The 11,013-nt window shown below is 52.4% G+C and overlaps 2 protein-coding genes across 5 annotated transcripts in view; one reads left to right on the top strand and one right to left on the bottom strand.

The window, feature by feature from the left end:
• Positions 1–548: 548 nt before the first annotated feature.
• The window catches only part of C14H1orf194 (chromosome 14 C1orf194 homolog), a 60,222-nt gene continuing 49,757 nt past the window's right edge, over positions 549–11,013 (top strand). Inside the window, exon 1 of the mRNA XM_036015351.1 lies at positions 549–607. The gene's annotated coding sequence lies outside the window, so the exon portion shown is untranslated. The remainder of the gene's footprint in view (positions 608–11,013) is intronic.
• ELAPOR1 (endosome-lysosome associated apoptosis and autophagy regulator 1) overlaps positions 883–11,013 on the bottom strand; it is a 53,607-nt gene continuing 43,476 nt past the window's right edge. The window contains exons 15-23 of one of the 4 annotated variants that reach the window (XM_036015350.1): positions 10,423–10,596; positions 7,817–7,997; positions 7,419–7,515; positions 6,824–6,925; positions 5,560–5,686; positions 5,304–5,482; positions 4,606–4,771; positions 4,307–4,362; positions 1,735–3,512 (exon numbers count right to left, since the gene is read on the bottom strand). In XM_036015350.1, the coding sequence (XP_035871243.1) occupies positions 3,413–3,512; positions 4,307–4,362; positions 4,606–4,771; positions 5,304–5,482; positions 5,560–5,686; positions 6,824–6,925; positions 7,419–7,515; positions 7,817–7,997; positions 10,423–10,596 (1,182 nt within the window). In that variant the 3' untranslated portion in view covers positions 1,735–3,412. Of the gene's footprint in view, positions 3,513–4,306; positions 4,363–4,605; positions 4,772–5,303; positions 5,483–5,559; positions 5,687–6,823; positions 6,926–7,418; positions 7,516–7,816; positions 7,998–10,422; positions 10,597–11,013 lie in introns of all 4 variants that reach the window. The other 3 variants (XM_028502847.2, XM_028502848.2, XM_028502850.2) reach the window with 3 other exon arrangements.

The raw sequence follows: 11,013 nt of genomic DNA, 5'->3' as shown, positions 1-11,013 counted from the left end.
CTATGAGCGGGGGTGATATTTCAAACATTGAACCACCAGCACAGCCCAGGTACCACCTAGCCAAAACAGATGGAGGTCACAACCGACCAGCTGTGGGCACTCTTTTGAGGAGATTAAGAAGGAAGGAAGACACTGACACAGGATATCCCAGCTTCCCTGGGAAATGGCTCTTGCCACCCTCTAGGATCTTAGCCATGTCTAGTCTGTAATAACCCACCTCGAGCCCAAACGAGCTCATTTTGCTTGTGTTTGTGGGCACCGTCCTGTGGCTGGCCTCAGTGCTGCCCGTGGGAAAGTGCAACTGGAAGGGAAGGGAAGGGAACAGAACTCACGTGCAAAGTGTTTTGTGTTCTCTCATTTGAACCTCGCTTAGTCTTGGGAGGCAGGCATTGTTAGTTGCATTTTGTGTTGGGAAGACTGAGGCTTCTGTTGGTGGTGATTCCTTAACAGGTGAGACGAGGCTGCTAGCCCAGGGCCATGTACCTCCAGAGTCTGTTCTTTCCTCTGTTACTCCAGAATCCTTCTCTGCAGTGTCAGCTTCAAGGACGTTTACTGTTTCTCACCCCTCCAGCCGTCCAACCCACGTTCAAGAAAACAACTTGAAAGGTATGGTTTTATTTCACAGAAAAAAAAGTGACATGCAATACCCAACCCCTAACAAACTACAAACTCTTGGAATACAGAGTAAAAAAGGGAAATCCAACCCGTCTTGATGAGGCAAAAATCTGGTTTCACAAAGCTGAAAAAATTCTTTACAAAGTCTCTGTCATATAAATATAAGTCAGTCTTATCTTTAATGTTGAGTCAGACACACACACAAAAAGGGTTTTGTTGGCATAAGAAATCCCTGGTCCTTGAATATGCCACAGTCTTCGTTTGTCCTCCCAGCCAAATCCAGGTGACATCTACGTGCTGAGAGTCACTTGTGAGTTCTAAGACTTCAGGTAACTAAATGTGGTTTAAATACTCTCTCCCCTGAGCCCGCACTCCCTCCCCCAATAGCTTGTGCAAACCGGTGTAGCCTCAGCGTAGGGGCTTAAGGCCTTACACTCTCCTACCTCCCTGCCGCAGGGGGAGGTAAGTATCACCCCTGCTCAAAGACGTCACCCTGTAAGGTGCGGCCGTACCATCTAACGTGTCTCTTCTAAAATCGACTGTGGTGACAGACACACAGTTCTGTGAGCGCACTAAAATCTATTGGATTGTGTATTTTAAGAGAGGGAATTGCATGGTGTTTGAATTACAACTTAAAAGAGCTATTGAAAAATACCTAACACGTGTCTAGGCTGCCAGGGGAGCAACAGGCAACCCCTGTAGCGTAACTCAGGAGCTCCCGGCGGGCCCCAGGGGAGATCCACAGAAGTCGGTATGGGAAGGGTGAGTAAAAAGATACTTAAAGCATTGTGACTAAATCAGTGGAGTCTGAGGCTGCTCCGGGGGTACACAGTTTCAAAATGTCAGAATACAGAAGTCAACGGGGTGTGTACTTTTCCTACTGCTTCTAGAATAGTCTAAGGATGTGCTGTGGCCTTGGTCACAAAAGCAAGCTATCCATGGGTCACGCAGATGTTCGGGGTGTTGCAGAGGCTGCAGAAAACCTGGGGCTGGAGCTCAGGAGCCAGCTGTCTGCATCCTTCTGGAGAAATTCCAACATGGCCACCGTTTCCAAGAGCCCAACTCCCACAAGAGAAGGGAGAATTGGGGAACCCAAAGAAATGCTTCTAGATTTTTTTGAACCAAAGGCACTATTCACCTTTAGTGATTGCCATTGCTGGCCAGAAGTCACAGCAGGGTTTTGGTTTTCTCTGACCCTGTTCTAAGACCATTTCTGGGACAGCAATGGCTGGTAAGACCAGCAAACCATTTTGTGGCAGGCAAACCACTTAGAAATGCCTTCTTCGTTCTGTGCCTACCATCTGGTCACCAGTGGCCACTCAAGAAAGGAGACAGGTACGAGCCACGAGCACCTGGGCCCTTGCCCAAGAGATGGCCGTTCTAGCCTGATAGTGAGGGAGGGAAGATTGTTAGTAGTAGACGCTAAAAGGGAATGTGAACTCTCGCTCTGGTTTTACTGTTCTAGTTCAAGTCCATCCATTGGAGTTGGCGTAAAAGTAGAGACAGGGACACAGAGGATGCTCCCTTCACTCATCTTTCAAAAGGGATGCTGCCAGAAATTGGGGTCAGAAGCCTTTCTAGCTTTCTGGCTCGCAAAGACCATGACAGCAGGAACAAGGGGAGGACAGGGGCTCGAAAGTGGGACGAGTCCTGGTTTGGCGAACACCTTGTTCAACTCCCCTCATCTTCCCCTCCTTGAAGATGGATCTGGTTCTTTTGCTGGGGTTTGGGCCTAGGAGTCAGTTCCCTTCCAGCCAGCCTCGAAGTCATCATTCTGCAGCTAAGTAGGAGAATTAGCTCATAAGCAGACATCACCACCTCCGGTCCATTCCCTGTGGGCTGGACCCCCCGGTGTGGCTCCTTTAAGACTGTGGCCTCCTTGTGTCCTTTCAAAATATGACACCCCTGTTGCACGATATGGCCCAAGGCTCTAGGAATGGGGCACCCAAGGGTGGGGAATTGTCCCCATGGGCAGGGTTGTCATCTTTGTGGGTAAGAGGGAGTAGAACATCTGGGTTTGGGGCTTGCCTGGCTTAGTGTCATAGGGAGGTGGTGAGAGACTTTTGTGTTAAAGTGGGGAGTACAGACCATTTTCTCAGTGAGCTTTTCCCTTTGGCTCCAGTGACAATATTTGTCTCTTACTCCAGAAAAGAGAATTGAGTATCTAGCTTAAAGAAGAAAACAAAACCGTCCTTATTGCCTCTCTTTGTGCTTGCCCAGCCTCTCCTTCCCTGGGCCTCACTCACCCAGCCCCCAGCCTGTCCACTACACCCAGTCTGAGCTGGGGATCCAGGAGAGACACGTCCAGGCGGCCACGGAGATGGCCCGTCAGGGACACCCACACCCTCGTCACCCAGCCTCTCTCCTAAAGAGAGCACGGGCTGAGGGCATGTGGTCAGGGAAACTCCCAGCCGCTTCTGCTCTTAAAGAAGAGGGCAGAGGAGTCATTTCTGTACTTAAGAAGAGAGAGGTCTTTTCACTCCAGAGCTATAAGAATCACGAGCAGAGGAAGCTCTGGCTCCGGCAGCTGGACCATTTCGGGAAAAAGCAGGCAAGGGAGTGATATACAAAGAAAGGGCGGGTATATTTGGCAGGTTTGAGGCAAGCAGAGAGGAGGGTGTGGGTTCTCTATAAAAAAAAAAAAAAACATCTAAAATTCAAACTTCTTCGGATAAGGCCACAATGAAGAGATTCCCAGCAGCGGGTGTCGCGGGGAGCTGGCACCCACATTGCCACAGGCTGGCAAGGTCAAGGTGCTGTGCTGAGTGAGGAGGCCGGGCAGGCGGGGCCATGCCTCTCACAGGTCCACGTCGGGGCCCCCTGAGGACGTCTTCAGTGGCACCGAGTCAAATCCATCAGGAGTCCTCTGAAAGAGAGATGGGGACAGGAGCTGGCTGCTGCACAGGGCCATGTTTGGGAACAAAGGAGAGAAATGGAAAACAGGTGACAGAAGGAACCCTTATGGAATTCCTGCTTTCAGCGGGTTCATGGAAACTTAGAAATAAGGTACCCTCTATTCTTCCTGCTCCCTGCAGTCAGCCAGAGAGGGTAAGGAAAATCTTTACAGCCCTCGGCTTTGCATCTTTGCTGTAGTTCCAGAAAGACTCAAGGGTCCCAGGATAAATTGTTGTCCCACCAGTAAAAACAAACAAACAATCAAAAAGATCAAGGTCTAAGAGGACGAAGGGAGCCGCCCTGGTCAGTCAGCACAGAGGGAACGGGATTCGGCAATCTGAACACCCACACTCCTTCCCTTCATCACTGCCCACTCCCGTCCTCCCCTCTGTCTTACCGCCCCCCCTGCCCACACCTGTTTGGATGTGTTGGTTCAGGGCACCGGTGAGGGGTAGGTGCTGGCCAAGTGGGGCTGTAGAGGGAGGGCTGTGGCCCTGGAGGAGTTGCTTGGACGCTCCGTGCTGGCCCCACGCCCAGTGACAGGGCTGTCTGTCTCGCCTTTATGAGCTTCAGACTTACCCACCCACGCGGAGCCAGTGCTCCCAGCTCAGAATTGCTCCGTGCCAAACAGCTGCGACTTAGCTGTGTGACTCAGCCCCCGAGGGACCGGGCCAAACATCTGGGGGATGGCACCCTCCACTGGCCAAAGGAGAGCCTCACTTCTATCAGCAGTTGGTCCTAGACTTCACCTCTTGCCCTCCCTCCAAAAGAAAAAAAGGGGGGAAGCGATTCTTACAACGTGGATGGTTCAACACGCCTTCTGGAAGTTAAAAGGCCCAAACAGTTCATCAACTGGAGTCCATGTTGGGAGAGAAGGAGCCTGGTCAAGAGCAGCCTTGGGCCCCAGGGAAAGGAGCATCGGTGTGAAAATACAGAGGGCAGAAGCCGGGATTTTCAGGGTGGGGTGACAGAACAGTACGGCAGTTGGGGAGCCAAGCAGCGGCCCCCCGAGGCAACGCGGGCCGCTCGGTGTCTAGGACTGTTGTCTCCTCCAGCCCTCCAGGCTGACCTGGGCGCCGCGGCCAAGCTCCCTACCTTGGAGGTAAACGACTTGATCTTCCCAAAGAGGGACTTCTTGCTGGTGAAGATGAGGTCATCCTCCACGTCCTCGCCTTCCATGATGGCGCAGCTGTCGGCGGCCGGCAGGTCGTAGTCCTTCAGGGACGCGTTCATCACCAGCTTGGAGTACTTGTACTCCAGCCTGCGAGACGGGGTGGGCAAGACAAGACACCAGAGTGTAGAGCAGGTGGAGGGAGGGAGGGAGGGAGGGAGGGAGGGAGAGAAGGGGGGCCCTGAACAGGTGGCCCGGGGCCAGGGGCGAGGAAACCCAAGCCTAGCGAAGGGGCATTGGGCTGGGCACACAGCTGAGCAATCCTGGCTCCCAGATCAGTGGTCTTTTTCCCTTAGCGCTGGCTGCTTCCCTGACTTCAAAGCTTAAAAGAAATACTGGAATCATAAGGTCATTTTTATTATTAATAACCACAAATTAAGGATACGCTTAGCTTTTCTTTTGAGAATCTAACAGCCGTCTAGGCTGCCGCACGGTACCGCGTCCTGTTCAGGAGTCAGGACAACCAAGGCATACGCTGTGTCTCAACAAGTCCCTGGCCGGAGCCCCAGGGTCTGTGGCCAACTCCAGGAAAAAGCCCATGAATTTATCCTCTCCGTTGATCTCCCGGCCCGGTGATCCAACCCTGTCCACCCCCAAACTCCAACACCCCACCATCACGTACTTTTGATTCTTTTTCCAAAAGTAGCAGGTCAAGACGGTGAGCAGGATGGCAGTGCAGGTGCCCGCGGAGATGCCCACTTTCAGCCAGAAGTCGATCGTTTTGCAGATGGTGACTCTCAGCTCCGGCAGGGAAATGCCGCTCGTGCACAGCTTCGGCTCTCGCCACACATAGGTGGTCTTCTGTTGGGGAGAAAACCAGGGAACTCGCACGCCACACCCCCTTCTCTTCTGGGACGTCTCCGGGCAGAGAAACCTACCTGCACCCCAGCCACGCAGCTGCTGGTGATGGCGTGGTAGTCGGCGGCCGAGCAGAGCGGGCAGGCGGCCGCACTCTCCCACAGGAAGTGGAAGGTGCAGCCGTCACAAGTCCCGCCGGAGCACGTGCTGGACGACAAAGAGGAGAGGAGACTTCAGCTGCCTCGCTGGGCAGGTGGGGAAGGTCTGCTCGGAGTCCTGTCACCCCAGAGCTAGCCTCCCTCACCCATCCTCTCCTGGACAAACTACGCGCTCCACCGGGATCCTCCCAGCTGGTCCTCAGTTCAGTCTTGCTCTCTAATTTCCCTGGTGACAAGAGGCACTGCCGGCTTCCACCGGGCCACACCCTGTGCCTGTTTCTGCTGACGTCAGCCGAGAGCTCAGACACGGTGTCTGAGCTCTAGCACGCCGCCCCAGCCAACCCCTCAGAGGCTGCTGTGCTCCCCGTGGACATGGGGCAGGTCTCGGACGCCACGGTGGTGCAGCTTCCTGGCGGCGGGGTTACAGAGTGGAGGCCAGGTCGGGGACTATCTGCCATTAGCTTTCCTGTGATGATGTCGAGGATGACAACAACAGTGGTCTTACACTACTGGGTGGGTTCCCTGTCCTGCTGTGCTACCCACCTTCCTGGCCTCCTGTTCAGGGGAAGCATTTCCCAAACCGTCTTCCTCAAGGCATTAGTGCCCCTTGTGATGTTAATGGGTGTTACGTGGGGAAAAAAAGGTGGGGGTGGGAAGGGTGCTGTAGTCAAATTAGTTTGGGAGTTCTCAATTTAGCGCACTCAGCTGTTAAACTCAGAATTGGATCTCCCAGTCGTGGAGAGATTGCTAGGATTCCCCTAAGCCTTTTTTCATCCTAATTATAGCAAGTGCACGCCGAGCCTTCGGAGAAGTCCTCGAGTCTCATCGTCTCATTTCACTCTCACGAGAACCCCCGGGGGACGCCTCCTAGTATCCCCATGTTATAAAAAAGGAGAAAGAGGCCTGCAGAAGACGAGAAACGGCAGTGGAGGCCATGCATCCCCTCCAGCTCCCAGTCGGCCACCTGGCTCTGCAGCGCCCCACACTGGTCTGGGAACGTGAAGGCAGCTTCGACCCTTCCTTCTGCCCCATTCTTGACCCGAAGGCTGAGGGCTTGGAAGCATGGCCGTGCCCCCAAGAGCCCGATAATGAACCTCAGGACTGTCTTCTCTTTTGCTCCTTTGGTAATCTTTGGCTTCTGGGGTGCCCAAGGGTCCGAGGAAGGGCGACTTCGTTGTCCCTGTACCTGGGCAGGGAGAGACTCCCAGGGGCGGGCTTCAGCGGACTGCATCGGACTCGGATGGTGGTCGATCTCCCGGAGCTGCAGGACTGAGTCACCTCGCTGGACCTGCAGGGAGAGCCAGGCCCCCGCGGGGAGTGAGTCACTCATTCGGGCCGCTGGAGAGTCACTAAGTGAGGTCAACGTGGAACAGGTCCCTTGCCGGGGAAGTCAGGACTTGGGCTGGACCTGACGCACAGGGGGTACACAGGCCTTGGTGCACCCTTGGAGAAGGCAGGGATAAGGAGCTGGTCAAGGGGCAAGGCGCAGTGTCCTGGGAAAGGTCAGCGTGTGCAGCACACCAGAGTGTCCTTGGCTGGAGAGGGAAGCCTGCAGACCATCCAGGAGTTCTCCCTGCCTCCCCCGCAGACCTGCCCCCAGGAGCACCCAAGAAGCCGGGATCAGGGACCTCCCTGCCTTCGGCTGTCGTTGCGGGGAAGTCCTGTGAGACCTTGGACATGTCTGGCTTCATAAGTATTAAATAGCTGAAGAGTGGGGGATGCAACAGATACTGTGGAGGAGCCCCAGCTTCCCTTGCATTAGCCTGGCCTCACACCTTCACCTGTAAAAGAAGATCACGTCCGGTATCCCCAAGGACGCCGGGGGGAAGAGTTCCGCTGGGGAGGTGATTCCATCCAGGGTCATATCCGTTGTCACCCCTGCCGAACCAGAGCCCCTAGTTAGTTCTCACTAGTAGCAGTAGCTGGCAATGACTTCGGTTCTCTCAGTGCCCCCCAACATCCAGCCTCCCCTCACCTCCTCACACCCCCTGGCGGCTCGTGGAAGGGTGAGCCGCAGGTGTGCCGGAGGCCCCGGGGCACTGGGTGCCCTGGGCTGGAAAAGAACACAGGCCGGGCCGTTGGGCCGCTCCTCTGGGACCCTTTGCCTTAGAGCCTGGTAGCCTCGCTCTGGCTTCCAGGCACCCGCACTCACGCAGAGCGGAGCAGCTGGGGCACTCACCGATGAGTTGGTCGGCGAGGCTGACAGGCTGCAAGGACACTCCAGCCTTGTAGCCTGTCACCTCTGGAGGAATGATGAGCACCTGGCAGATGTAGGCTGTGATGGACTTGGAGAAATCTGACTCGTCCTCAGGAATCCGGAGGTCGGTGACATTGTTGGTGCACACAGACATCTTCTTACCCTGGGCAGGGGGATGTGGTGGGGGCGGGGGGGAGAAATGGGAAGGAGTGAATGAATGGTCACAGAACTCCCAAAAGGGAACAGGGAACACATTTTTTTTTTAATATTTAAAAATTTTAGCCTTCTAATGGTATGTTGCCATGGAATAATTCATCCCAGATCTAATTATAAGTAGCTTAAAAAAAAGTGCCCTGGCTGGTGTGGCTCAGTGGATTGAGTGCCGGCCTGCAAACAAATGTTGGTCCGATTCCCGGTCAGGGCACATGCCTGGATCGTGGGCCAGCTCCCCTGTAGGGGGCGCATGAGGGACAACCACATACTGGTGTTTCTCTCCCTCTCTTTCTCCCACCCTTCCCCTGTCTAAACATAAATAAAATCTTAAAAAAAAAAACACTAAAAATAAGGCCTAGGTGTCCTGGTTCCTGGCACTCTGGCCGGGGGGACCCCAGTCGTTCTGTTTTGTTAGAGTCACGTGGGGACCCTTTGTGATCAGGGCTGTACCCATGGCAGCCAATCAGGAGATCTAGTCTGTCGGTTAAGGGCCTTCCATGCTGTAGTCAGTTTGCTAGACAGACACGGAAATACGGACGTGCTCCCCTGAAATCTGTGATCGTCCGACCTGGTTCACAGCCCTGTGCTGTGTCTGCCTTCGTGCGGTGACTCCACCGCGCTTGTCTCGGAAGCACTTTCCAAACAGAAACTTCCAGGGGTTAAAACAGACCCCATAACCAGCCCCTCCCCTGCCCTGAGACAGGACATCTCAGGGCTAATCGGAACCTATTCTATTTTTTAAAATATCGTCAAGAGAAGACATTTGGCTTCTCCTTCAGTTTTTAGCGACCCTCATGGTGTAGGGAATCTGGAAGGTGGTGGGAGTTGAGACTCTTTCCTCGAGATCTTGAAATAGAGGAAATATTGAGATATTGTTCCCTCAAATATATTAAATGTATGAAATACCAATAGAGAACTTGTTTGCGGATATAAAATCATTTGTTCAATATTTTAAGTACAAGTGGATTAAGCATTCAGAATGTAGGGTTTTCAATATTATACATTATATTACAAATTGAGCTAAGTTGCTAAATTTGATACCTTAGTTTATTTTTTAGATTGCAAGAATAAAGAATATGAGAGCAGAAAGAAACCTTTAATTATAATAAAATGTAGCAATACTGTCTTTGAACGGAGGATCTGTAGTGTGGCAGTAACAGTAAGCGTTTCTGAAAAGAACAAAGGAACAAAGCAAAAGGACAAAGAAAAAAAAGATACAAACTCCAAGTTCCCCATCATCATCTCTCCCAATGAAACATTTACTACATGGGGTTTTAATTAATCCCAATTCTCAAGTTTTCACTGTCACTTCTGAGCCTATACTTTCTTCAAATAGTTAAAAAAAAAACAACCCCAAAATAGAGACATCTGTCTCTAATCTGTCACAGATTACTTTATTTCTTGACACATTCCCTTGTAAACACAATTCAGCTTTTGGGGGGATGCTGCAGACTATAGGTGGAAGCCATGTGGCGTCAAGGCCGTAGCTCCACACAGGATCACACACTAAATGCCCAAGATGCTCTTTATTTTGTAACATCGGAAACCTAACTTTCCAAAGGCAAATCCTGGCTTGTTTGTAATTTAATCAAGTGCTACAGTGGTGTGGTTACCTTGAGTTTTGGATACAAAATATTTGCAGCAGCATGAAATGACTGGTGGTAACATTCTTTCCTCAGCATGTAAGGGCTTTCATGTTACTTTCTTTTCTACTGTCGGCAAAGGTATACATGTAGAGGAAGCAAGAATAATTCGTTTTATCTACCTTCTAGAAAACAAGTGACAAGTGCCATGATTACTGAAAACTCCTTGCTTTAAAAAAAAAAAAAGATTTTATTTATTTATTTTTTAGAGAGGGGAAGGGAGGGAGAAAGAGAGGGAAAGAAATATCCATGTGTGGCTGCCTCTCCCAGGCCCTCTACTGGGGACGTGGCCTGCAACCCAGGAATGTGCCCTGACTGGGAATTGAACTGGTGATCCTTTGCTTTGCAGGCCCCTGCTCAATCCACTGAGCCACCCAGCCAGGTGAAAACTACTTTTTTTTTTTTTTTTGAAAACTACTTTCTTAAGGGAAAAAACCCCTTTCTCCTTCATAGTTTCTAATACACTCATTTTGAGGGAATGAAGGTCAGGGAGGAGTACATGGACACCTTACTTCAAACACTTTTATTTCCTAAATTTTAAAAACCCAATAGATTTAATTTTAAAGGAGAGAGTACTCAAAGAGAATAATCATCATTTAAAAACCTCCCACCTCCTCAATCCCCTGCTGCCGGAAGTCTCAGGTGGTGGCTTTTCTTTCGTGTCCATCTCTGGCCACCGACCCCCAGGTAACGTCTTCCAGTTCCCACACCGTCAGCGCTCGCATGCCTTACCTGGTTCCCGCAGAGACTGAAGGTGAAGTGATGGAAGTATTTCAGCCCTTTGGAAGTGAAGCTGGGCCCTCCGGCCAGAGAGACGGTGCCGGCCAGGGCCGAGAAGTTGTAGTCGAAAGCCCTGCTCCGAGTGCCGATGGAGAAGGTGCAGTCGTTGTAGCACAGGGAGTGGATCTGAGGGGAGAGGGGCCGTCAGGCCGGCTGCCGGGGCAGGGCCCCCGAGGGGGCCGCGGCGGAGGCCCCGCCCGGCCCGGCCTGGCCCGGCCCAGGTGCAGTCCAGGAAGCGAAGGTGAGGACTGCAGGCGGGTGTTAACAGAAGCAAAGCAGTGGCTGGTGGCGCTTCTGTGCATCTTGCCATTCAACTGCTAGCACAGGTGTGATGTACAAACCCGAACCTGTTATTCTTCACTAAGCAGCTGGGTCAGACTCTATAGCCTCGTCTCCAGGCTGAGATCACAGAACTCTCTCAAGGCCCAAGACAGCCCTTCCTACCTCCGAGCAGAAGACGAGGTGCTGCCTGGAAGAAGCGTGTCCGGGACGGCAGGAGAGCGACTGCAAGCCTGACCCTCCTCTCACTTCCACTCACAGACC

The sequence above is a fragment of the Phyllostomus discolor genome, chromosome 14 (assembly GCF_004126475.2).
Source record: "Phyllostomus discolor isolate MPI-MPIP mPhyDis1 chromosome 14, mPhyDis1.pri.v3, whole genome shotgun sequence".
NCBI classification, from domain to species: domain Eukaryota; kingdom Metazoa; phylum Chordata; class Mammalia; order Chiroptera; family Phyllostomidae; genus Phyllostomus; species Phyllostomus discolor.
This window is presented reverse-complemented; position numbering and strand designations above follow the sequence as displayed.